The sequence below is a fragment of the Monodelphis domestica genome, chromosome X (genome assembly GCF_027887165.1).
Source record: "Monodelphis domestica isolate mMonDom1 chromosome X, mMonDom1.pri, whole genome shotgun sequence".
NCBI lineage: Eukaryota > Metazoa > Chordata > Mammalia > Didelphimorphia > Didelphidae > Monodelphis > Monodelphis domestica.
In genome coordinates this window covers 82,101,664-82,129,485 of record NC_077235.1, presented here as the reverse complement: position 1 = coordinate 82,129,485, position 27,822 = coordinate 82,101,664, and the positions used below count along the sequence as shown (strand labels likewise).

At 43.0% G+C, this 27,822-nt stretch overlaps 1 protein-coding gene across 1 annotated transcript in view; it reads right to left on the bottom strand.

Moving 5' to 3' along the window:
* LOC103105377 (zinc finger protein 501-like) overlaps positions 1-23,435 on the bottom strand; it is a 31,310-nt gene extending 7,875 nt beyond the window's left edge. The window contains exons 1-3 of the mRNA XM_056809165.1: positions 23,343-23,435; positions 14,765-14,839; positions 8,887-9,013 (exon numbers count right to left, since the gene is read on the bottom strand). Of these exons, the coding sequence (XP_056665143.1) occupies positions 8,887-9,013; positions 14,765-14,797 (160 nt within the window). The 5' untranslated portion in view covers positions 14,798-14,839; positions 23,343-23,435. The remainder of the gene's footprint in view (positions 1-8,886; positions 9,014-14,764; positions 14,840-23,342) is intronic.
* Between the last annotated feature and the right edge of the window lie 4,387 nt (positions 23,436-27,822).

The following is a 27,822-nucleotide window of genomic DNA, read 5'->3' as shown; positions in this document are numbered from 1 at the left end:
TTTTCATTTTGTTTTGTTTTCTTTTGGATTAACTCACACACTCCCACGACTAAAACTTGAATCCTCAGCTGGACTCAGTGTTTTTTCAACACTTTCTTCAGGGGGGATTGTATTTCATCAAATCCAAGATTTAAATTTTGTTCGAGAGAGAAATCTTCAGAGAAGAAGCTTGCTAACTAACTGAATCCAGAGAATGAACTGTTTGCAGAAAGATATCTAAACCTTTTCACTACAGGAAGATCCAGAATGAACCTTGGGGTGTGGTTGATTGAACATTTTTGAATGTACACTCTTATGCCAAAGGGGACTGCCCCCTAATTGGCTTTTGTCAATGCGCCCAGCAAAACATTGGTTTGCTGTCCTTCTCTCTCCTCTATTTCCCCATATTTACAACTATTATAATTGTCCTCTTAGTGGAAAAAATTTTTTGTATACACTTACAGTTAGAAATTTTTGGGGTGCAGTATGCTTATGTTTAGTGATCAATTGGGGAGACTAGTCTCCCAATCATCATCAGGGGGGATTGTGAATTTTAAAAGTCTCCATCTTGGTCTAGCACCCAAAAATTGTGCACACCCACACTACACGGGCATGCGCTAGTCAATGACAAATCAGAAATAACTAACTGCCCACCTGGGCTGTCCTAAGCCAAGCTAGAGCCAACCATTGGATTTGTGAGACACAGGAAGTGAGGTAGGGAACAGCCTCTGGAATTCGCGGAACTTCCTGTGGAGAGAGCTAGAGGGGGTTGGTGTTAGGAGCTTGGAGAGAGAGGACGCCCGCAGACAGCTTTCCTTCAGATCGGTCACGTGAGTTAAGGACTGGTTCTTTCCACCTGGGCCTTTAGGCCTAAACTCCCTCTGCCTTGGTCAGAGGTTGAGTAGCCCCTTTTCCCTTTTCTCTTCTCTCCTTCTCTCCCTCTCCTTTTCCCTACTCCCGTTGTGATTAAACCTCCATAAACTCCATTCTGACTTGAGTGTTCATTTTAGGAATTTCATAAGTAAATTCCTTGGCGGCCATTGTTCAATATTACATGAATCCTGTAGCCACATTTTAGCCATTACAATATTATAACCCTCTCCCAGAGACCTAAATTTCCCCATTACACCATGTTCATTATAGCCCTCACATCTCTTGCCAACAGCCTCCTAAGAGGCAGCCCTGCATTCAGTCTCTCCCCCTCTTCAGTCCATCCTGCACACAGCTGACCTCAGACATGTCCTAACTGGGTGACCCTGGGCAAGTCACTTAACCCCACTGCCTAGCCCTTATCACTCTTCTTCCTTGGAACCAATACTTAGTATCAATTTTAAGACAGAAGGTAAGGGTTAAAAAAAAGATGGAAATTTGTGACTCTGTTCTAGGCCAGAGGGACTGCTTATACAAATTGACAAAGAGTGTGGTCACGAAAGGAGATTGGGCAAGACGTTGGCAGTTGGTGAACGACAGCATTTGGAGTTTCTATTTTATTCTACAGACAATGGGGAGCCACTGAAGGGTTTGGAGCAGAAGATGTGACCCATAGCCACCCTCATCACCTCTTACCTAAATTGTTGCAACAGATCCTAACCGGTCTTTTTTGCCTCAGGTCTCCCCACTCCAGCCCATCCTTCATGCTGCTGCCAAAGTGATATTTTTTGAATTTGTCAGTCAGTCAATAAACATTTACTACATGTCTTATATGTGCCAGGTACTGCATTAAGAACTGGATCACAGATGTGACTGATCCAGACTCCATTAACCAACTCCAGTAGTTCCCTACTACACCAAGGAAAAAAATAGAAACTCCTCTGTTTAGCCTTTAAATCCCTTTACAAACTGCCCCCAACCTAGCTTTCCAACCCAAAGGGCTATAAAGCTGTACATACTCTTTGACGGATCTGTATTACAAAGAGATAATCAAAAAGAGGAAAGGATCTGCTTGTACAAAAATATTTATGGATGCTTTTTGTGGTGGCAAAGACTTGAAAATTGAGGGGATGTTCATTGATTGGGGAATGGAATATTGGGAATATTGGGAAATGCAATAAGAACTGAGGAACAGAATGATTTCAGAAAGAGCTGGGAAGACCTACGTGAACTGATGCAGAGTGAAATAAGCAGAACCAGGAGAATATTATACACAATAACAGCAATATTGCTGAACTATCAAGCATGATAGACTTAGTTACTCTTGGCGACACAATGATCTGGGACAATTCTGAAGGACTTATCACAAAGAATGCCATCTACCCACAGAGGAAGAAGTGTCAGATGTGGATCAAAGCAGTCTCTTTCACAGTAGTTTATTGGTTTCATTTTGGGGTTTGGGTTTTATATGAGTATTCTCTTACAATAATGTCTATTATGAAAGTATGTTTGCATAAAAATATGTGTATAATCCCGATCAAATTGCTTACCATCTCTGAGAGTGGGGAGGGAAGGGAGAGAAGGAGACAATTTGGATCTTATAATTTCAGAAAATGTATGTTAAAACTGTTATTACATATAATTGGGAAAACCAAGTATCTGAATAAAAAAAAATTTTCCAGGCAGGGATGCGAAGGATAGCTGGGAGAGGAGAGACAGTGGATTCATGAAAAACAATTAGAAAGGTATTACTCCAAGAGAGAGGTCATAAGAAGCCAAACAGGGAGGAGAGGAAGCACAGGAGAGATACTCTAGAGGCAGAATGATCCCTGGTAATTGGTTAAATTAGGAGAGAGAGGGTGTGATAGGAAGGGAAGAGTCAAAGATGCTTTCCAGCCTGGGTAACTAGAAGAACAATGGTGCCACTAAAAATGACAGAAGTTGGAAACAAGGTTGGGTTTTGGGGAGAAGATGCTCAATGTGCTATTTGAGATACCAATGAGACATCTGATCTGAGTGTAGATGTTTGTCCAGAAAGCAGCTAGAAATGCAGGACCGGTACTCGGGGAACAGGATGGAATGGGGTTACAAATTTGGGAGTCACTGGTAGAGAGATAATAATGAAAGCTGGTAGATGAGACTGATGAAGGAGATTAGAGCAGAGAGCAAAGGCCAGAGCCCTGGGCAAAGCCCATATTTAGGTCTTGGGAAGGAAGAGGAGTTCAGAGCTGAAAGGCATCTGTGACCATCTGGTCCAAAGATTCCTGTCTCTGATGGATGTGATCAGTGGGCATTTGACCTCTGGGTAAAGATTTCCTGTGAGGAAGACCTCCTATCTCCTAACAAGAAGGCAATGGTGGTCCACAGTGCCAAAGGGCACCAGATAAGAACAGAGGAAAAAGCCAGTGAGTTTGGTAGTCCTGGAATTGCAGAGAGGAATGTGGACAACAGAGAAAGGCCCAAAAGACCCAGAACAAAATAAGCTGAGATCACATGGCTGACAAGATGGCACAATAACTGCTTTTAGCAACCCTAAGCAAACCCCCGAAACCACAGGAAAAGGAATTATGTGTCAAGTAGAGAGAAACTAAAACTGAAGCCATATGATAATGAAGCATAAACGTCAAGAAATAATGTCAAGGGAACAGTGAACACAAAACACTCACCAATTTGATTCAGGGGCAAAACCAGCTGGGCTCAATCCTCTCCCCCAAGAGTTTACTCTGGGCAGTGACCCACACCCAATAGCCAGATGACACCCAGCCTTGGAGATTTAGTCTGGGCAGCATTGGAGGGTGAAGCAAGTGAAAAAGGCTGAAAGACCAGAAAGTCTAGAGAGGAAAACTGAATAGAAACTCATTTACAAGTGGCTAGACCAACAGAGAGGGTCATAAATGCTGGAGGGAGGGGAAGCTAGATGGCTCATGTGAGAGAGTAACATTGAAGAAAAACCTGCAAACAGAGGCAATGGAAAGGAGTTTGAAGAGCTGTCCATCAAGGAGCATTCCAAAGGAGGATGTGACCAGGCAGTTAAAAGAAACACCCAAACTGCTGGAAAAGTGTCTCTTTCTCCTGGCACTTGAAGGAGGAAGAACTGAGAAGATTCTTTCCTTGTTGGTTACTGATTTTCTCTCTACATCATCAAGAATTTACTCAAAAGTTCCTTAACACTGTTAATCACATCCCTCATCTAAGACCCTTTAAGTTTATTACTCAATTTAGGATTTACTTAAGAGCAGGGAAGGTCCGAACCCCTCTCTCCTATCCAATTTCCCTTTCCTTCCCCTTCCTTAAAATAAACCCTTGTTCCAACAACTTTAGAGAGTGAGTTATCTATCAGATATTCAGGCAGCTCTCTCAGTCTGAATCCCAGTTTAACTCCAACTGAAGAGACTAACTGAAGTGGGAGGGGAAGGGAAAGGGAGGAGGGAGACAGACTTTGATTCCACCTTACCTCATTGGTCTGTAGGCTTGCCCAGCAATCTTACATTACTATAATACATCTAAAGAAACAACCACCTAATTCACTCACTAGAGAGCCAGGTCTGGAGATGGAGAGTCCTAGGATCCAATCCTAGCTGTGTGATCCTGGGCAAGTCACTTAACCCCCCCCCCCCAGTGCCTAGCCCTTACCCCTCTTCTGCCTTGGAACCAAGTGATTCTAAGACAGAAGGTAAGGATTTTTTTAAAAGTAGCTGCTGGGGAGGGGTGGGGGTGGTCTGCCTGCCTCAGTCTCCCCCTAATCTGACCATCCTTCCCTCAGCTGCCAATGTCATCTTCCCAAAGCCCAGGTCCCTGCTCAATGAACTCCAGGGGCTCCCTATTACTTCCAGGTTCAAATATAAGATCCCCTGTATGGTTTTCAAAGCCTGGCTGGGGAAAAGGCATGGAATGTTCTCCCTCCTTATCTATGCTTCCTGACTTCCTTCAAGTCCAGGCTAATATCCCACCTTCTATACAACCTTTTCCAAATGCCCTCAGTTCCAGTGTTTTCTCTCTTGCACATAGTAGGCACTTAACGTTTACTGAATGACTGACTGACTGCATGGCCATTTGCAGAAGGCTGTAATTGCATTTCTTCTTCCCAGCCTAAATTCATCCCACAGTTTCTCTTCTTATACTAAAGACATGCTCACTGCCTAACTCATCTAACACTGCTTCCTTTCCTTTCCTCAATGGCCTGCTGAGTCTGGAGCACTGCAGATTCAGTAAAACCCAGTATGCCCCCCTCCCTTTGCCCTCTATATCTGCATATCACAAACACCTCCTGAACTGTCTCCTTCCTACCATCTAGCAGGTGAATTGCTCCCGTTTGGGATGAAAAGGCCCAGGTGGGTATCAGACCCAGTTCCCATCCATTTAACAGACCTACAGAATTCCATTTCATTGAATTTTTATTTATTCTGCACCTAACATGGGCCTGGTGCTACTTAGGCAAAGCGAGTTTTCTCTTCCCAAGTGCCCCCTCAGGTCCACTTCAGCTTTGCACATGTGAATTCAAATTTCAACTTCAAACAATCCGACAATCATTAAAAGGCATCTGCAAACAAATGTGAAAGAGAGCCTGGCCTCGGGGCGCTTACTTTTACTGAGGGGAAGGCAGCATGCACACAGACAAGTAAACCCAGGGTAGAAATCCTAGAATACCAAGAAAGGGTAACAGAGTGAGAGCAGGACCATTGGGGGACTCAGCAAAAGCTTCATGTAGGGGCAGCTCCTGAGCAGGGCTTGGAAGGAAGCCAGGAGTCCTACGAGGTGAAGAAAGGGAGCTCTCAAGGCCTGGGGGACAGTGGCCACAGTCTACCTACTCACCCTCCCTCTGAAGACCTCTCCCTGCCATAAAAAGTGACACCCTTTGGATAGGGAGTGGCTGGGGCCCCTAAATGCCCAGTTCTGGAGGGGAGCAGCAGAGAAGCCAGGCAGGAGAGCCAGGACCTTCCTGGGGCAAGCAGAAGCTTTTATGTAAGAAAGCGGTAGCGATCCTGCACCCAGGATTCATCATCTCTTGGTCAATGGCAGCCCATCTCTACCTGCTTTCCCTCTGCTACATTTACTTTTCTACTATCTTTATGTCTACAATTGGGGCTCAGATGCTGATGGGCTGAACCAGAGGCTCTGGGGTTGAACAGGCCAAGAATAAGAGGGTGACAGTGAGCTGGACCAGCTTTGACTTTGGGACTAGCCAACAGGCTCTGTGTATGTGTGTGTGTGTGTGAAAGAATCAGACACAGAGGCACTGAGACAGAGATGGATATATATATATAGAGAGAGAGACAAAGACAGAGAGAGAAGCATAGAAAGATGGGCAGAGGAAGAGAGAGAGAGAGAGAGACAGACAGAGAGACAGAGAGACAGAGAGAGAGATAGGTAAAGACAGAGAGAAACAGACAGAAAAGCTTAGAAAGATGGAGGGAGGGGAAGGGAAAGGAGGGAAGGAGAGAGAAAGAGACAGAAACAGAGATAGAGAGAGAGTGAGATACAGAGAGAGCCAGAGACAGAAAGAGAGCCAGAGAGAGAGAAAGAGACAGAGAGAGAAGCATAGAAAGATAGAGGGAGAGAGAGGAAAAGGAAGAAGGAAGGAAGGGAAGGAGAGACATAAACAAAGATAGAGACACACAGAGAGACAGAGACAGAAAGAGAGCCAGAGAGAGAGAAAGAGACAGAGAGAGAAGCATAGAAAGATAGAGGGAGAGAGAGGAAAAGGAAGAAGGAAGGAAGGGAAGGAGAGACATAAACAAAGATAGAGACACACAGAGAGACAGAGACAGAAATAGAAAGAGACAGAAAGAGAGAAGCATAGAAAGATGGGCAGAGGAAGAGAGAGAGAGACAGAGAGAGAGACAGAGAGAGATAGGTAAAGACAGAGAGAAACAGACAGAAAAGCTTAGAAAGATGGAAGGAGGGGAAGGGAAAGGAAGAAAGGAGGGAAGGAGAGAAAGAGACAGAAACAGAGATAGAGAGAAAGTGAGATACAGAGAGAGCCAGAGACAGAAAGAGCCAGAGAGAGAGAAAGAGACAGAGAGAGAAGCATAGAAAGATAGAGGGAGAGAGAGGAAAAGGAAGAAGGAAGGAAGGGAAGGAGAGACATAAACAAAGATAGAGACACACAGAGAGACAGAGACAGAAATAGAAAGAGACAGAAAGAGAGAAGCATAGAAAGATAGAGGGAGGGGAAAGGAAGAAGGAAGGGAGGGAAGGAGACAGAAACAAAGATACACACAGAGAGATAGAGAGACAGAGACAGAAATAGAAAGAGACAGAGAAAGAGAGAAGCATAGAAAGATAGAGGGAGGGGAAAGGAAAGGAAGAAGGGAGGGAAGGAGAGAAAGAAAGAGAGGCAGACAGACATACAGAGAGACAGAAACAGAGAGAAAGAGAAGAGAGAAAGGAAGAGAGACGAAAAGAAAGAAGCAAAAGCATAGAAAGAAAGAGGGAAAGGAAGGAAGGGAGGGAAAAGAGAAACTCAGAGAGAGAGAGACAGAGACAGAGAATGAGAGAGAAACAGAAAAAGAGAGAAAGAAGCGGTCAACTTAAGTGTGGACAGGCTCAGCCCAAGAAGGGCAGGCCTGAGCTGATGGGTTTTCCAGCTATCAGTGACAGTGAGTGTGGAGGCAGTAGCTGAGCAATCAGCCAAAGGAGTCTCTCTAACCATGACAGTGCACCCTTGAAGTACTGGAAGACTGAAATATGACATGATGACTTTAAATCAGCTTTAAAGGATTTTATGATTTTTAAATGACTGATCTAAAGATATCTTTTTTTATTTAAACCCTCACCTTCTGTCTTAGAATCAATACTATGTATTGGTTCTAAGACAGAAGAGTGGTAAGAGCTAGGCAATGGGGGTTAAGTGACTTGTCCAGGGTCACCCAGCTAGGAAGTGTCTGAGGTCATATTTGAACCCAGGACCTCCCATCTCTAGACCTGGTTCTCAATCCACTGAGCCACCCAGCTGCTCCCTGATCTAAAGATATCTTGAAAGAGAAAAGAGCAATTTGGGAAAATTTGAGGAGACCCTGGAGATGATGAGCATATATTATTTCCCTTTCATATGTTCATTCTCTCCTTTGTTTCAAGGCCCTATTCAGGTATCACCTCCTTAAGGAAGTCTTCCTTGATTCATGGCTGAAACTGAGCTCTCCCTCCTCCCTCTGTCCAATTAATGGTAGTGTTCAGCCTGGATCTGTTCTTTGCCCTCAGCTCCTTTCCTCTCCTATCAGTCATTTAAATCCCCCCCCCCCCCCCCCCCCCGCCTGCAGACTACTCTACTATCTTTCTGTCTCCACTAAAAGGCAGTAGTTTGCAAATGGCTGATGCTAAATTTGGGAATGGAAGAGATTCTCATGCTTTGGGGCATCATTTTGTTTCTCAGCAGAAGCCTAGAGTTCTATGGAATCACTCTGGTTGCAGAATGATGAATCTCCAGGGCCCCTCACCATGCCAGCCTCAAGCCTGCCCTCTCTGGGCTGTATCCCCAATACAATGCAATGTCCTAGAAAGAGGAGGTTGTTTTGTTTGTGTGTTTCTGTATTGGCGGTGCTGATGCACCCGGTGTATCTATCAACCTGTCTGCTATCTCCATCTCTCTAAATCTCTACGTACTATCTTTCTCCATATCTATACCCTCCCTCTCCCTCTCCCTCTCCCCCCCTCTGGGCAGTAGCTGAGACTGCATTACTGAGACTGTTACCAGTCTAAACAAGTTTTCCAACTAAGGCCCTTGTTTCTTAAAACTTGTTCCTTTTTAAAGAACTACCTCTTCCTTTGCACTGGCGCCCCAAAGAGCAGAGTGGTCACAGGGAACTGGAAGCTTTCCCAGTGTGGAGTGTCACTGGGCTGGGAAATGCTGCTTTCCAGAAACACAACCACATCAGGAAGGAAACTGATGGCCTCACCATGAATGGCTCTTTGGAGAGGCAGTGAAAAGCAGAAGAAGTCGGCCATGCCCAGGCAGCACAGCTGATCCCCTTACACTGACGAAGCATGGCTAGATTTGGAGGACTAACAGGAGAAGCGTGCAAGGGGCAAAGTCCTTACCAAGTGAGACCACATTCCTGTAATTCTCCAGCATCACATCTTTGTAGAGGGCTCTCTGAGAAGGATCCAGTTGGCCCCATTCCTCCTTGGAGAGATACACGGCCACATCGCTGAATGTCACCAGTTCCTAGAAACAACATGGGCACTTCCATAAGTGGATATGGACCACCTTGGATAAGGACGGATGTCAGAGAGCAGAAGAAAGGGCCTCTGGCCCTTAGAAACTCTGGCTACAGTGGCTAGGGGCCAGGAGATATGCTGAGGGAGAAGCCTTGGAAAGAGGCAGTGCTCTCAGAGGAGTCAGAAAGCTGTGTTCTGGCCTCGGCTCTGCCATGAACCTGATGTGTGACCCTGGGCAAGTCTACCCCCATTGCCTAGCCCTGGCTACTCTTCTGCTTTGGAACCAAAACTCATTATAGAGTCTAAGATGGAAGGTAAGGAGTTAAAAAAAGGAAGAAAGAAGGAAAAGAGATTGCAGAGGCCTGATGAGGAAGCTAGCTGCACACCTTATGAGACAGAAAGGCAAGGGCTACACATGGCCAGAGAAGGAATTGCTTTTGTTTGACTAAAACATTTAAAACAGTTGATCATAACCTCACTGCTACTAGGGGAAAGGAGAGAAAATAAATGCTTGTTAATTAAAAATAAGAGAGGGAGAGGGAGGGTGGCTCAGTGGATTGAGAGCCAGGCCCAGAGAGGGGAGGTCCTGGATTCACATCTGACCTCACTTACTAGTAGGGTGACCCTGGTCAAGTCCCTTCACCACCATTGCCTAGCCCTGACCACTCTTCGGCCATATTGATTCTAAGGCTGTAAAAATGGAGATTTGAACCCCAGACTTCAATTCCCAGAAGTCCTTGGTCACTTCCCGAAATGCCTTGTAACCTCACCTGAACTCCCACCTGGGCCGAGAACCGAAATTGTATTTAGGCTGACTCTCCGCCTACTTTGGGTCTCTCTCTTGGCTTCCGATTCTAGGGACACTCATCTCTCAAGATGTAGTGTAAGTGAAAGTGAATGGGCCTTTCGGCCCTCCTAGGCACGTGCTTTTTTATTTACTATTTTCTTTATTTTTTAATCTTTAATAAACCTCATAAAAAATAACACTTTTAGCAGAGAAACTAATTTTAACTGTTACAGTTTTGGCTAACCACATCGGGAAGATGAAATACCCTCAACCTTTTGATTCTTTTCTCTACTGTTACTAAGTTCAGCTTTTAATAGCTACTAGGTTTTTTTTTAAAGCCATGTTTCTCTGGCCAAGGTTTTTTTTACCCTCGCAAAAGCTGTTGGTCTCTCTCTCACCTGGCCCACCTGATTCCTGCACCTCTGGCCTCCAACCCAGATCTTGATCACCTGGTGACCCTCCCGCTGGCCCCAGCAAACTCTAGCCTCAGAGCAGACCGCTCATTGTCCCAGGCTGCTGATAGCAGACCAAATTTCTTAAGGATCGAAAATCAGCTGTTAAAAATGGGGGTGTTCTTTCCTTAGCCTCCATGTGGCAGAGGGCAGGGGACAGGGGACCACAGTGGGAGAGAAAGAGGAGAAGGAAGAGACTTTTCCAAACAGAAACTTACAAGCATGGGGTATTTAAAAGGATATCTGATAATTTCATTTACTTCACATGAGATTCAAGGGAAAAATTCAACTCCCTGCAACTCTTTAGCCAAATTTGGGATTCCTAAAATCCACTCTTACTATGGCGGGGAGTTCAGTGGCTCAGTGGCTTGAGAGCCAGGCCTAGAGACGGGAGGTCTTTGGTTGAAATCTGGCCTCAAACACTTCCTGGAGGTGTGGCCCTGGACAGGTCATTTAACCCCCATTGCCTAGCCCTTACCAATCTTCTGCCTTCTGACAATAGGCATCTAAATGGATAATTAAAAAAAAAACAACAAGGAACTTTAAAGAGACTGGAGGTTATATTTTAAGGCATTTCAGACTCCAATGTTTTATAAAAATCTCTGTATTCTACTGTATTTTGCTGATTATTTTAAGGTTTAACTTTGTGATTTTAAGTTCATATATTACTGCATTCAATACTATTCTGTCACACTGAATCATTTTAATGTACTGGGTTTTAACTACTGTTATATTCTGTTGCAAACATTATTGAGTAAGCCCATATAAAAAACAGCTTTTCTATTTTTGACTTTGTAAATTGTCACATAGAGGATAGATGGACTCCATCAGAAAATTGCTACAACAACCTTTGGAAAATTTAAAGAGCTAATTATTTCAAGCTTATTTTAAGGGTTCTTTAGACATGATTCTTAGAATTTTTCTTAACAAACTCTGGTCATTTTCCCTGCCCATACCATGAGGTAAGGCCCATTCTAGTAATTGAAGTGAAATACAATTATAACCCCCAACCTCCCGCATTTATAAAAATGTGATGGGAAGCTGGGCAGTTAATCCCAGGGCATGTACCCCTAGAAGCCTCCAAATAAGGAGCACCTCTCATTTATAACTCTTCAGCTCACTACTTAACTTCTACCAGAATGATATCTAGATTTCTTGATGATGTTCTAAACCCAAAATGAGTTTTACTTTAAAAATATGTTTACCCAGGTTACAAGATTTGCTATGCTTGTAAAAATTGTGACAAATATCCATCAGTTCATAGGCTTTAAAAATGCCATACAGCAACTTATGTAAAAAAATGATAGTGTGTTTGTTTGCTATTGTAATTAACTGGACTATTGAGAATTTTGGGGATACCGATTCCTACATATTTGTACTACTGTTCAATTCATTTGCTTATACTCACAGTGGATCAATGCCAGATATGAAGAGGAAATGGATCTCATTTTTGGTGAGAAAGCCTTGTATTCTATATTTTCTTAGCTGACAATGTCAATCATTATAAGCTATATTTTGAATTTTTAAAACTCTTTTTATATTTTTCTTGCATGTGCAATATACTATTTCAGTATTTTTTCTCTCCTTTTTTATATTTGAAGCACATGTCATCAGTATTAAGATTTTCTTTAACTTTTTGATTTTGCAGTAGTATAAGTTTAAAATACATTTGCTATAATGTCAATGCATGCCCCAAAAGCTTGAGACTATAAAAATGATGCCATTAATTGTTTTAAAAAAAATTGGGGGGGCAGCTGGGTAGCTCAGTGGATTGAGAGCCAGTCCTAGAGATGGGAGGTCCTAGGTTCAAATCTGGCCTCAGCCACTTCCCAGCTGGGTGACCCTGGGCAAGTCACTTGACCCCCATTGCCTAGCCCTTACCACTCTTCTGCCTTGGAGCCAATACACAGTATTGACTCCAAGACGGAAGGTAAGGGTTTAAAAAAAAAAAATTGGGGCCTTTGCTTAATGATTCTGTCTGATTCCAGGACAAGATATACACAAAAGAGCTATTTCACAGGGCCAATGAAGCACAAAGCTAAACCTGATTAGTGCCACACGAAAGAGCACACAGGATATATTAATGTGGACTCAAGGTTGCTACGTTTGACATATGTTAACTCGTAGGCCTTCCTTGTATCCACACTCACTCACTCTGAAAATACTTACAGACGAGTATCCCCAAACTTGGCTCCATTATAATCTGGTCCCTTTTCTGTCTTTCATAGTGTGGCAACTTTCTGTAGTCCTGGCTACTGACTGGGTAAATGCTTACTTGCTTAGATCATTTTAATTGGGCCCTGATTCAAGGACCTGTAATAGATTTATTTTTCCTTTACTTGAAACTTTTACACACAAGACTTTGATAGTCTATATTTTCATCCAGAAATTTTCTTTTTCATTTGGATTTTTCTGATGTCTTTTTAATTTCTCTTGCCAATTGATTCATATACCTCATAATTCAGCCATGTATCCCTAAGTGATCCTGTGTTTTTCAATCACCATCTTCATGGGGAAATGTAAAATATTATTATTTTAAATTGCAAAGTTTAAATTCCTTTTAAGAAGAATTTTAGGTAAAGAAACATGCTACCTCTCTGAATCCAGAAACTGAACTGTTTGGAGAAGACATCATGAAGATGACTCTAGACCACAAGCTGCACAAGAAGATCAAGAATGAACTTTGGGTGTGGTTGATTGAACATTTGTATGTATACTTTCATGCCAAAGGGGACTGCCCTCTAACTGGTTTTTTGTCAATGCACCTAGCAATTATTGGTTTTGTTCTTTTTTCCTCTTATCCTCAAATTATTGTAATCCTTAAGTTATGTTTTCATGATCCTTTGGGGAAAATCTTTTTCACAAATGATCAAATGGAGATATGTAAAAATGGAGATTTGAACCCCGGACTTCAATTCCCAGAAGTCCTTGGTCACTTCCCGAAATGCCTTGTAACCTCACCTGAACTCCCACCTGGGCCAAGAACCGAAATTGTATTTAGGCTGACTCTCCGCTGTAAGAGTTAAAATTTGGGAAACTGAAGCGGGTAGAAAATTAGTTTCTCTCTGCAAGAAGTATTATATTTTTAGAGGTTTATTAAAGGTTAAGGATTAAAGAAAATTACATAATAAGAAAGCACATGCCTAGGCCCAGAGAGGCCTAGACACAACCTCACCTACATTATGAAAAAAGACGTGTCTGCTTGGAAGCAGCAACAGGAAAGAGAAAGGAAAGAGCCAGAAGCCTTTCCAATCAGATTAAATACCCCATCTCGATCTCGGCCCAGGTGAGAATTCAGTGATATTACAAAGCACTCTGGGGAAGTGGAGCAAAGACTTCTGGGGATTGAAGTCCTGGATTCAAGTCTCCATTTTTACATCCCTCCGTTTGATCCTCTGGGAAGAAGGACTTCCCCAAAGGATCATAAAAACATAATCAATTTAAAGATGACAATAATTTTAAGATAAGAGAAAAAAAAGAACAAAACCAATAATTGCTGGACGCATTGACAAAAAGCCGGAAGTCCCCTTCGGCATGAAAGTATACATACAAATTAAATCAACCACACCCAAAGTTCATTTTTGTGCAGCTTGTGGTCTGGAGGCTTCTTCATAGTATCTTCTTCAACAGTTCAGTTTCTGGATTCAGAGAGGTATCATCTTTCTTTACCTAAAATTCTTCTAAAAAAGAATTTAAACTTTGCAATTTAAATAATGATATTTTTTACACCGCCTACTTTGGGTCCCTCTCTTGGCTTCCGATTCTAGGGACACTCATCTCTCAAGATGTAGTGTAAGTGAAATTGAATGGGCCTTTCGACCCTCCTAGGTACGTGCTTTCTTATTTACTGTTTTCTTTATTTTTTAATCTTTAATAAACCTCATAAAAATACTTTTAGCAGAGAAACTAATTTTAATCTTAACAAGGCAGAAGGTAAGGGTGAGAGAGAGAGAAAGAAAGAAAGAGAGGGGGAAGGCGAAAGAGAGGAATCGAGATAGAGGGAGAGAGAAAGAGAGGGGGAGAAGAAGGGAAGGGAGAAGAGGGAAGGGAGGAAGAGATAGAGACAGGGTGGGGTGGGAAAGAAAGAAGAGATTGCCAAAGAATACTAAGGTAATCCTAGATGCCTCTGCAGTCCAGTGAAATCTATGAACTCTTCAGAATAATTTTTTAAATTGTAATATATTTACTAATAAAATGTTAATAAAATAAATAATAAATAAAAACTATAAAACTAGGATTAGAAAGAAAACCAAGTAATTTGGAATCCAGTGATCTGTGTCTCAACTTTTTTCAAGCTCCCAGCCCTCAGGTTAAGAATCCCTCCCTTCAAGTGACTGAGAAGTCGGGTTAACATTTTATGGGTCAAATCTCATTCATCAAAATGTAAATAACTGTAAAGCAAGTAGAACTGGTTATACAGAAGCTTAATAATTTCTCTTTAGCAGAAAAAGGGAAGCTGAGAGGGAAGAGGAGAAAGCAGAGATCTAAGCTTGGGCAGAACTGGAGAACTGTCTCTCACCTGGGGCCTGGCCATCAGAAGTATAGCTGCCATCGGCTGGTCCCCCACATGCCCTTAAGAGACAAGGACAGATATCTGGGGAGCAAACACAAGAGTTAGATTTTTTAAAAAATTAGTAAGTTCAGCTTATTCACCAGAACACACTGGGTAGCTTCCCTGATGACCTCTTCAGGAGCATCAAAGCCCATGAACCTAAGAATGCCTCCTCAATGGTAGGGGGCTCACACCCTTTCAGGGTCTCATTTCCTTTTTTTTTTTAACCCTTCACCTTCCATCTTAGAATCAGTACTATGTATTGGTTCCAAGGCAGAAGAACGGTGAGGGCTTGGCAATAATGGGAGTTAAGTGACTTACCCAGGGTCACTGAGCTAGGAAGTGTCTGTTCTGGCCCCACTGCCTCCTACTTCTTTAAGCCTCACTCTCTATCTCTTTTTGGGATGAAGGCAGGGCTCTCCTTAGGCAAAATGTCTTAGGAGAAGTTCGATTCTGATCCCCTCTTGACCACCCCTACCTTTTCCTTAATCTATCTTCTTCCTTTCCTCTGACCCCAACAGGGTGCTCTGCATTTTCCCATGACCCTCTTCTTGGTAAAAGCTCATACTGAGTTGTTCTACACCCAGACTTGCAGTCCCCTAGGCCACTGTTATCCAATCTGTGCCCCTTGGTGAAGGGGAGAGAGGAGTTTCCCTGAAAGGGAGAAAGGGCAACCTTGTCCCAAGCTGGTGGTCCTGGGACCCGAGTTTCTATCCTGTCCCAGTCCACGCCTCGCTACCTGTATGCCCCTTGGATCACAGGCCTGGTATCTTCAAGAGAAAATTCAGGCCAGCCTCTGGCCTTTGTTCCCACTCAGATGCCTCTGAAGTCAATATTCTCTCGATCCCTGCTACCTCTGGCCCTCTGCCACCTCCAGACCCTATTAACCCATGACCTCACCACCTCCCCGGACTCCTGCCAGTCTCCTTGTTGGTCTGTGTGCTCAAGTCCCCCATTCCAACCCATCTTCCACATGCCTACCAGTGATTTTCCTACAGCAGGTCTGATCAAGTAATTCCCTTCATCAAGAAACTGTATAAATAGCTCTTTATTATCTTCATGATTAAATATAAACTCCCACTTGGCATTGAAACAAAGCCCTTCACAACTTGGTCCCAACCTAGCTTCCCAGACAGCACACCCCTTCCTGTGCTCCCAGGCTTGCTTCCTACTGTTCCTCACATGTCATTCCTCATTTCTGCTATGCCTAGAATGAATGTTCTCCTTGCCCAGGTCTGCCTTTTGGGAGACTCAGCCCAAATGCCACCCTCTACATGAAGCCTTCCCCCTGTCCCTGACCATTGCCCTCTTCTCCTAAATCACCTTCTTCTATCTGAGGCAGCCAGACTAGAAGTTAGGAATTTGTGACTGCTCAGTCATTTCAGTAGTGTCCAACTCTCTGTGACCTCATTTGGAGTTTTCTTGGCAGATACTGGAAGGGTTTGCCATTGCCTTCTCCAGCTTATTTGGTAGATGAGGAAAATGAGGCAGAGGGTGAAGTGACTTGGCCAGGATCACGCCACTAGTTAGTGTCCAAGGTAGGATTTTGGACTCCGGTCTTCCTGACTGAGCCCAGCACTCTATCCATTGCAGCACTTCCCATGTAGAAAATGGGGATAATAGTAACGCACCTCATAAGGTAGTTGTGAAGATTAAATGAGATATGGTATCAAGTGTTGTATATTAACTATTATTAAACCTATGCATCTATGTCCTCCCAGGATCCCAGAATTTGGGTTGGAAGGGATCTACAGCTACCTAGTCCAACTTCTGTCTGAAAGGAATTGAAATCCCTGTAACCAACACCCCCTTCACTCCTATTTCATAGGAAGATAACATTCTTCTCTTTGCCAAGGCCAATTCTCTTTTATCTGCCCAAATGATTCCTTTCCCTCCTAACTTCTCTAGTAGACTACCCCTTCTCTGATCACCAATCTTCCTTTGTCTATTGGCTGCTTTCCTATTCCCTACTGTCTGTGACTCCCCCCCCTTCCCAAAAATACAAACTTGACTCATCCATATTGTTCCATATCTCTCCTCCCGTATCTGGCTAAACTCCTTGAGAACACCATTGACACTAGGTGCCTCTCCTCACTCTCTTCTGAACTCTGGACAGTCTGGCTTCTGACCTGATTCCACTGAAACTGCTCCCCCCAGAGTAACTAATGATCTCCCAATTGCCCAATCCAATGGCTTTTACTCAATCCTTTACTTTCCAGGGCCTTTGACACTGTTGATCACTTTCTTCTCTCCAAGTTTCTGTGACATTGTTCTTTCCTGGTTCTCTTACCTCTCTGGTCACTCCTTCTTGGTCTCCTTTACTGGATCTCTGTTTAGGTCACACCTGCTAACCAGAGCTGTGCCCCCAAGGCTCTGTCCTGGGTCCTCTTCTCTTCTCCATCTATGCTATTTCATTTGACTAATCTCTCTGCTTCCATGGATCAAAATGTTGTCTCTATGATGTCTCCCAGATTTACTTGTCTCCAATCTCCAGTTACCTATTAAACATCTCATCCTGGATGTCCTGTAGACATCTTAAACTCAACATGCCCAAAGCTGAATTTGCTATCTTTTCCCCAAAAAATTCTCCCACTTTCCTAACTTCCTTATTTTTGTTCAGGGCACTACCAACCTCTCAGTCCCCAGGATCACAACCTAGGCCAATCTGATGCCAAGATCTGTTGATTTTATCTCTGAATCACCTATGACATGGCCATCACTCTGGTGTGGGCCCTCATTGCCTCACAAATGGACTACTGCAATGGTCTTCTCATTGGCCTCTCTGCCTCAAGCTTTTTCCTACTCTAGTCCATCTTCCACTCAGCTATCAAAGTGATTTTTCTTTCTTTTTTTTTTTCAGTGATTTTTCTAAAGCACATGCCCTTCCTACTCTCTCTTCCCCCCTACTTCCGTGTTGGTGAATCTATAGCACATGTGCCAGAGGGGCTGCTCCCTTCCCCCTCTCCACACACCTGAGGACATTTCTCACATGACCTGGTCCTCTGTCCAGCAGCCCAATGGGAGCACTTCTTCCCTCCCCTGTCTGGGGTAAGGCAGGGGGCTCACATGTGGTGTGGTTGCAGTTTCAGCACTCAGTCTCTGAAAGGTTCTCCATCACTGTCCTTCAATCAATCAACTCTGATGGCTCCCTATTGCCTCCAGGATCAAACATTAGAGTACAAAGCCCTTCATAACCTGCCCCTTCCAACTTGCTAGTCTTCTTGGGCCTTATTCATGCCGCATATACTCTGCATCCAGTGACACTAGCCTCTTCATTCCTGATACTTTATCTCTTGACTCTGGCCACTTTCACTGCCTGCTCTTCATGCCTGAAATTCTCACCCAAATGAGATCACTAAAGCCTTTGGTTTCTTTGTTACAAGAGAAGATAGGAAAGAGCATATCCAGAAATGATCATGATAGAAAAACAAAAAAGACATCAATAAAGTTTGTTTTGAAAAAGAAAGGAAGAATGAGAAAGACCATATCCAAGGGTGCAATGTCCTTAGGTCTAGAAGACCTTGGTCCAAGAAGAACAAGGCTTAGGAGAGGGAGCCAAAAGACAGAGCTGCTCCATTTGTTTTGCTGATTTTCCCAGCCAAGGAGAATGATTTTTTGGATGTTAAGGACAGAACAAAAAACGTTTAATAGGGAGTTGACACCCAAGATAATTAGGGATACAATAAGAAAGTACTTAACTGCCCTAGATGAGTTTGAGGCCCTTGGCTCAGAAGAGTTTTATCCCAGGGCACTGAAAGCAATTGGCGGAGGTAGCTGTCGAGCCATGCTGAGAAATCATGGCACTTTTCCCATTCTCCACAGGATCAGAGAAGGACAAATAGCTCAATCTTGAAAAAAGGGCAGAGCAGGGTTTAGAAGAAGAGAAGAACAGACTCCCCAGTGGGCTTGACTTCAGTTCCTGGAAAAATTCTAGAACACATTATTAAAGGAATGCTTAGTGAATGTTGGAAAAAGGAAATGGTGATCATGAAGGGCCAGCCTAGCTTCATGAAAAACAGGCCAGGTCAGACTAACATTTTCTTTGAAACAAGGTGCTAGACTGGAAGAAGTCAAGAAATGCTGTAAATAAAGGTTAAGTCTTTCAAGTTATTATCCTGGGCAAACTAGAAATATATAGACTAGAGGACCATATGACTCAGTAGACTTGGGACTGGTGGAATGGCCAAATGCAAATGGAGCTGATGCTAACTCCAAAGGAGGTCTCCAGGGAAGGATCTATGTTTGACCCTATGATGTTCCATCATTTTCTTCAATGACAAGAAAACAAATGACCCATTTATTTATGGAGGGATGACACAAAGCTAAGAAGACTAATTCAATGCTAAATAAGAATTCAAGATGATCTTAGCAGCTAAAGACTAAATGATATTGTGCAAAAAATACTGGGTTGGGCACCAAAGGAGCTGAATTTGAATCCTAGCTTTCATATTAATGAGATCTTAGCCAAGGAATGAGACTAAATGACTCCTGTCATTTCAGTTCCAAATTCTGTGAACATTGGTCTAAACACATTAAGATGAAAGCTGGGGGCAGCTAAGTGACTTAGTGGATAGAAAGCCAGGCTCCTGGGTACAAATTTGGCCTCAGATACTTATTGGGCAAGCCACTTAATCCCTGTTGCCTACCCTTATTAACTCCAAGATGGAAGGTAAGGTTTTTTTTTTTTAATCCCTTACCTTCCATCTTGGAGTCAATACTGTGTATTGGCTCCAAGGCAGAAGAGCAGTAAGGGCTAAGCAATGGGGGTTAAGTGACTTGCCCAGGGTCACACAGCTGGGAAGTGTCTTGATCCAGATTTGAACCCAGGACCTCCCATCTCTAGGCCTGACTCTCAATCCACTGAGCCACCCAGCTGCCCCCAGAAGGTAAGGGTTTTTAAAAAAAAAGAGTACAACCACTACCATGGACACTGTGACAAAGGACCTTATAGAAGGAATACAATATCTCTTGTATGACAGATGAAGAAACTGAGGCCAAGAGAGGTTTGGTTTGCCCAAGGTCAGCAGGTCATGAATAGCAGGACTGAGATTCGAACCTTGAACCCAGTTCTTCTAGCTTCAAATATATCACCAGATCACACTGTTCCTATATGGGGGCACTTGAAAAGTCTGGGGCCCACTGCCCCAAATGCAGGATCATGTATTCTATCAATCTGAATTGGTGTCTCCTAAGCTCCTAGTAGGTTGTCACTTCCTTGTAGGAAGGGACTGTCTTATCTAGTCTTTTCCTAGCATGGTAGACACTTATTATTACCATCTTAGATGTGGTTAATTTGGGCCAGTGGGCCCAAATGTCATGAAAAAACAACCCAGACATCCAAAGTGGAAGGAAGAAGGCAAGATCCCTTCCAAATAACTCTTACAAGATGAGCATACAGTCTCAGAGAGGTATGTGACTTAACTCCAACAGTGTAGTTAGAACCTCCTCAAATATCTAGAGTTCTCATCCCCTATCAATTATATCATTCTTTCTTTTATTTTTTCTTTCTTTCCTTCTTCTTTGTCTCTTTACTTCCTTCCTGCTTTCTCTTTTCCTTCTTTCCTTCCTTCCTCTTTTTCCCTTCTTTTTCTCAAAGGTTGCTTGACATAGTAGAGAATAAAAGTAGCCATAAAACTAGCAAAACCTTGGATTCACATCCTGCCTCTAACCCATCCTGGCTGTGTGACCTTGGAGAAGTTACTCAGTTTCTCAGTGCCCCAGCCAGCTCTCTAAAATGACACAGCAAAAAATAAACAAATAAATAAATGACATGGTGAAGAGCAGAGTCAGATCTGGGTAGACAGAGGATGTTTCTTATGGGGAACACTATGTGCCCCCTAAAATCACAGGTCATTTCCAAAAGCAATTTTTTGATTGCTGAAGAGATGGCTCTCCTCCTCACCAGGGCCAGCCTCTCTCCATATGCCCTTGAACAGACTCCATGTCCCCCCTCCCAACTTCTGTAGATTGTCACAGCTATCATTTTCTACTCTAATCTTTGTTTGTCCCTGTTGCCTACCCACACCTAAATCTCCACCTTCTCCAAAAAAACTCTCATTAGATTCTATCATCCCTGCCAATTATCATCCCCTAATTCCCTTCTTTTTTCCTCCCAACTCTTTGGAGAAAGCCACCTAAATATGGAATGCGTCCACTTCCTGTCTTCTCACCCACCTCATCCCCTGTGATCTGGCTTCCGATCTTAATCACTATCTTTTTCCAAAGTTAATAATGATCTCCAACAGCCAAATCTAATGATTTTCCCCTCTCTGTTGCATTTGGTTACCACTCATCACTTCTCTTCCTGGATAATCTCTTCTTACTGGGTTTTCAGGACACTATTCTTACTCTATTATTCTCCTACCTGTATAATGGCTCCTTCTCAGATCTCCTTTATGATTTTATGATCCATGTCATAATTAGTGTATTCCAAGGCTTTGTCTGGGGCCCTCATTTTATTTTCTCTCTCTACTCTCTCTGGGTGACTTCATCAGCTGCTATGGATTCAATTACCATCTATATACATACCTTTGAGATGGGCATATCCAGTCCTTGTTTCTCTTGAGCTCTAGACGCCCTATCACCAATTGTCTATTGAATCCATCTGGGTATTCCATAGGCATCTCAAAATCAGCATGATCAAAACCAGAGCTCCATCCCCATAACCCATACCTTTCTCAGACTTCCCTATTATCATCAAAGGTACCATCATCCTTCCAGTCACCCAGTATTAACCTCAACCCTGCACTCATCCCACATGACCAATCAAAGGCCAAACCTTGTCCTAGTTCCACATGTTCTCCATAGTCCCTTCTAGGGGAACAGCCACAACCCTTCAACTTTTTGTCTGGATTACTCCAAATCTACTAGGTCTCCCTGAGGCAGTCATTCCCCACTCCACTCCAAACCATTCTGCCAAAGGGCTTTTCTTAAGGCACAAGTCTGATCAAGTGACTTCCCCTCTTTCCTCCACCTCAACAAATTCTAGTAGCTTCTTGTCACTTTGAGGATCAAACATAAACTTTTGTTTCCTGGGCCCCAAAGTTGCTTAGAGCAAACTACCTGTGCACATTCTGCATATACTCATGTGTGTATGTGTTATTTTGTCCACTGGGAACAGGGAATGTTTCACTGTAGTGTTGGTATCTCCAGGGCTGAGTACAATGTACAACAGTATATAGGCAGCACTAAATAAATGCTTATTGATTTGATTGTTGGTTGGTTGATTTCCAGTTCACCTTCATTTTCCACATCCTGGGAACTATCCCTTATGAAAAATATTCAAGAAAGCAAAAAATCTTCAGCAACACCAAGGAACAAGATATCTAAGGGTACAGGCAACATTTCACATCCATAGTCCCTCATATTGGTAACCTTGGGAGAAAGGTATATTTTCTCCAACCTTCTCCAGGACCAAGCAACCCACGTGATTGCTTGTTCTCTATGTGAGACTCTATGGCAGTTAGAACCAGAAAAGGAGGGGCCATGCTCTATATGGTGGAAAGAGCTGTATTTGGAGCCAGTAGATTTGATTTCAAATCTCATTTCTGCTATTTATTACCCGTGTGACCTTGGGCAGGTCTGTCCCTTCCTCAAAGGGAAATGAGGTTTCCCTTTCTGTAAAGGAATAGTGACTAATGAGAGCTAACATTTAAAAAATACCTACTATGTGCAGAAGCACATAGTTTTACAATTATTCCTTCATTTGCTCTTTTTTTTTAAAAGCCTATACCTACCACTTTGGAATCAATACTGTAAATTGGTTCCAAGGTAGAAGGACAGTACCGGCTAGGCAATGGGGGTGAAGTGACTTGCCCAGGATCATACAGCTAGGAAGTGTCCAAAGTCAAATTTGAACCCAGGACCTCCCATTTCCAGACCTGGCTCTCTATCCACTGAGCCACCTAGCTGCCCCTATCTCAATTCGATATTCTCAATAACCCTGGAAGGCAGGTGCTGTTATTATCTCCATTTTATAGCTGAGGAAACTGAGGCAACCAGGGTGACATGACTTGCCCAGGATTACAAAGCTAATATGTCAGAGGCTGGTTGTGAATTCAGGTCTTCCTGACTGTTGGCGTGGCACTTTCTCATTGCTTGCTACCAATTAAAAGTAGCAGGAAGAAGCCTCCTCCACCCCCTCTAAATTGCAGTGCTTTTCCTCTGATCTTTTCGGCCGTTTACCAGTCTTGCTCTGGTTTGTCTGTTATCAGAGAAACGGTAAATAAAAGGACTTGAACTAGCGGGCGTCTGAGGTCCCTTCCTGCCCTCTAAGAGCTTAAGAGCCCGCCGATTCCCCTCTGGTCCGCGATCCCCAGGCCGCCCCCCAGTAGGCCCGAGCAGGAATGGACCAAAGGAGACCTGTTCAATGAATAGACATAGGAGTTCCGCCTAAACCACGCTTTGGCCTTCCGGGTCGGAGTCTGGAACGAGCCAACTCCACCCCCCAAAGCCTGGTCATGGTTCCTCGTCCGTCCACCATCCGTCCCCCGCCCTCGCCCTCCAACAACCGAGACAAGGAAACAGACTCCCTCTCTCTTCTTACCGGCCATCAAACCCGGCAAAGGGGCCGAGCTCACTACCGGAATTCATAGGGAACTAACAACAACTTGAGCGGAAGTCGTCGTTTCGACTTCCGGGGCGGTACCGCGCTCCGCAAGGGGTGATAGGGTATGCGTAGGGCGTGTCTGCCTCTCTAGGCTAACTCGGAGGACGTTCGTCTCATTTTCTCCGCTGGCGTTTGGCACATGCGTGCTTTCCGTTGCCTATTGTAAACATTGGAATTCTGGCATTGAACGCTGAAATCGGGAAGGCAGATAAAATTATGTCTAAAGGCCCGGAGAGGATTCGTGGCCTGATGGGTAAATGAGTCGGCCTTGGAAGTCCTGAATTCAAGCTTCACTTTTAATACACCACTCACTGGGTGCTCTTGAAACTGTCATTTCCCCACCTTCTTTTTTTTTTTAATATAGAGTTGAACTTAAGGGACCCTAAGGTACCTTCCAGCTCTAGACCTAGGATCCTATTATTATTTTGTCAGTTAACCAAGTCAACTCTTTTTTTTTTAATGGAAAATGCAACTTATTTGATATGAACCCAAATATCCTAGTATGATCTGATAATGATATTTCATATCTATTCTGAGTTTATGCATCTTCAAATTCAAGGACAGGTCTTTGTAATTAGAGCAAAAATGCCGCTCAGTCAATATTTATTAAGTACCTACTATGTGCCAGGCATTGCACTAAGCACTGGAGATAGAAAAAGAGGCAAAAAGACACTCCCTGCTCATAAGGAGCTTACAGTCTAATGGGGGAAGACAATAGGCAAACAAATTTATATAAACAAGATATATACAGGGCAAATGGGAGATAAAAAAATTTATAAAGACATTTTATTTTACCAATTATATGTAATAAATTTCCACATAAGCTTTCTGAAGTTATATGATCCAAATTGTCTCCTTCTCTGCCTTCCCTCCCCACTTCCCAAACTGGCAAGCAATTCGTCTGAGTTATACATGTATTATTATGCAAAACTCATTTCCATATTGTTCATTTTTGTAAGTAATCTTATAAAACCCAAACCCCAAAACAAAAACCCAAACAAACAAGTGAAAAATCGTCTACTTTCATCTGCATTCTGACTCCCACAGTTCTTTCTCTGGAGGTCTTAAGTCACTCATTTGTCCTGGGTCACTGTATTGCTGAGAGTAGCAAAGTTTGTCCCAGTTGATCATTCCACAATAGTGCTGTTACTGTATACTATGTCTCCTGGTTCTGCTTATTTCATTCTGCATCATTCCATGTGGGTCTTTCCAGCTCTTTCTGAAGTCATCCTGTTCATCATTTCTCAAAACACAATACTATTCCATCACCAACAGATACCACAATTTGTTTAGCCATTCCTCAGTTGATGGACATCCAAATGAGAGATGATTAATAGAGGGAAGGCACTAAACTTTAGAGGGATTAGGGAAGTTTTCTCATAGTTAGGAGGTGTGATTTTAGTTGGGACTTCAAAGAAGACAGAGAAGTCAGTAATTAAGAGGAGAGAGAGCCTTCCTGGCATGGGCAACAACCAGAGAAAATATGCAGAGGGATTGGTGGGACAGCTCATTCACAACAATGAGCCTATGGGGGACAGGCATAGAGAAAATGTAAAAGAAAATAAGAGGGATGAGCAAAGGCAGATTATAAAGGGCTTTGAGCTCCAAACAGAAAGTTTTATATTTGCTCCTGGATATGACAGGGAACCACTGGAGGAAGCTTACTCACCAAGGAATTCCTTACAGAAATAAAAAATATAATAACAGCAAGCATTTACAGAGCACTTTTAGGGTTTGAAAACTGCTTTATCTGTTGAATATATTAATTCATATTCCTGTCAAATTTATTGTAAGCTTATACATACAATATCACAGCAAATCTAAACATTTATTTAAGATAGAGCATAGTGAGAAAATAAGCAGTAAAGGCAAGACCTTGCTGAAGAAGCAAGGCCTGATTCTAATAACTCTGAGGTACCTAGCAGATTGGCCAATATGACAGTAAAGGTATAAAATAATAAATGTTGGAGATGTGGCAAAATTGGGACACTAATGCATAGCTGGTGGATTTGTGAATTGATGCAACCATTCTGGAAGACAATTTGGAATTATGCCCAAAGGGCTTTAAAAGACTACATGCCCTTTGATCCAGCAATATCACTACTAGATTTGTTCCCTAAAGAGATAATAAAAAATTGTTGCATCAAAATATTTATAGCTGCTCTCTTTGTGGTGGCAAAAAAATTGGAAAATGTGGGGCTGCCCTTCAATTGGGGAATGACTGAACAAATTGTGGTATCTGATGGTGATGGAATACTATTGTTCTGTAAGAAATGATTAACTGCTTGATTTCTATATGAACTGGAAAGACCTCCATGAACTAATGTGAAGTAAAATCAGAACCAGGAGAACATTGTCCACAGAAACAGAAACATTGTGGAATGATCAAATATGATAGGCTTTGCTATTAGCAGCAATGCAATGATCCAGGACAATCCTGAGGGACTTACAAGAAAGAATGCTATCCACATCCAGAGAAAGAACTGTGGGAGCAGAAATTCAGAAGAAAAACATATGATTTATCACTTGTTTAAATGGGTATGGGTCAGTGATGGTGAACCTTTTAGAGATAGAGTCCTGGGCACCACCCCTACCTCCCAGACTGTATGCTGTGTTCCTCCCCTCCACCAAGGGCCAGGCACACCCCACTCTCTCCCCTCCTCTTACTCCACACAGGGCAAGGAGAAAATGCTCCCATTGGGCTGCTGGGTGGGTAAAGTGAGGAATGTCTTCAGTGAGTATAGAGAGGGGTAGGGGAGTGGCCTGAGCTCTGCTCCCCTCTAGCTCTGCCACCAGTGAGCCACCCATTTTACCCTGTGTGTATTGCCATTGGGCCACTGGGCAGAGGTGCGGGTGATGTGAAAAAATGGCATCAGATACAGTGGAAAGGGGAAAGTGGGGGAAAGTGTCTGCCTGCCCACAGAGAGTGCTCTGCATGCCAACTTTGGCACCTGTGCCATAGGTTTGCCATCACTGGCATAGGATTTGGGGTTTTGGTTTTAAAAGATCACTGTATTACAAAAATGAATAAAATGGAAATAGGTATCAAGTGATAATACATGTATAACCCAGTGGAATTGCTTGTTAACTCTGGGAGGGGAGAAGAAAAAGGAGAGGGAGAGAACATGAATCAGGTAACCTTGGAAAAATATTTTAAAATAAATAATTTTTTTAAAAAGTACTTTCTTTTATACAGTGCTAGTTTGGGAACTCTGATGATCATCAGAGTTCAAAAATCTGGTCTTGGATATCTGGCCTGGATATTTGGTGCAGATACCCTTTGATTGGCTTGTTTGCATATCAGCATCAAACATTCAGGCTGCCAAATTCTCAAAGGAGGCCAGATATTCAGAGGGGGTTGATTTGGAGAGTTTAGAGTTCAAAAGACAAGATCTGAAGTTCCTTAATTAGAATATTAGGTCAGGGTATCTTGATTGGGCTTTGGTTGAAACTGGTTCAACTGGTCCTATCAAAGGCTATTGGTTCTTCAGCAGAAACCATGGACCTTTGCCCCTGGAATTTAGCAGGAATACGATATATCTCTTGAAGGTTGCATTCTATTTCATTACAACTAAACCCTTTTCAGTAATTACAGTGATGTCTACTTTGTATATTTTTAATACCTTAAGTCCCCATAGCCTCAGAACAACCCTGAGTTCTATTATCATATCATGTATCATATTATCATGGAGCATAGCATAGCATATTATATTGATATTATTATCCCCACTTTGCAGATGAGAAAACCAAGGCCAACAGAGGTTAAGTGCTTTGTCCAGAGATGTAAAGCTAGTGTGGCTAGTATGGGTCCAAGTCAGCTTTGAATGGAAGACTTTATGGTTCCCAGGCCTGTACTCTCCAGTGCCATCCAGATGGTGATGAAACCACAGGTAGGTCTGTTCTCTGCTCTGTTTTATGTTGTCCTCATACCCTAAACACTCTAAATCATGATGCCTCTGTACCTGGAATCCTGCTGCCACTTCTGGCCATCAGGCTTCAGTATTAGATCTTGGGTTTAGTGTTTACTAGTTGTGAAACTTGGTGTCTTTCCTGCCCTGATGGGCCTTATTTTGCCTCTTCTGTGACATGAAGGTATGCATTGTTCCTAACTGATAAGACTCATCAAGTCCCCCTAGTTCCATAATGGTGTACCCTCAGCTTATTCTTTTAAAGCCTCCTTTGGGCTCAGGGCACCCCAATGAATGTTCCTGATCTCCTAGGAAGGCCTTCTGAATTTCTTCCCCAAGAGACCAAACCACTTTACTGTCAGTTACTTGATTTCCGAATGTTCATTGTGAAATGAACCGATTTCTTAAGGTAGAAAAGCAAGATAAGACCGAGAAAATTCGTTTAGAATGGAAGAAGGGGTCGACACATGCCCAGACCGTGTAAGTTGGCATCCTCTGTGAGGCAGATG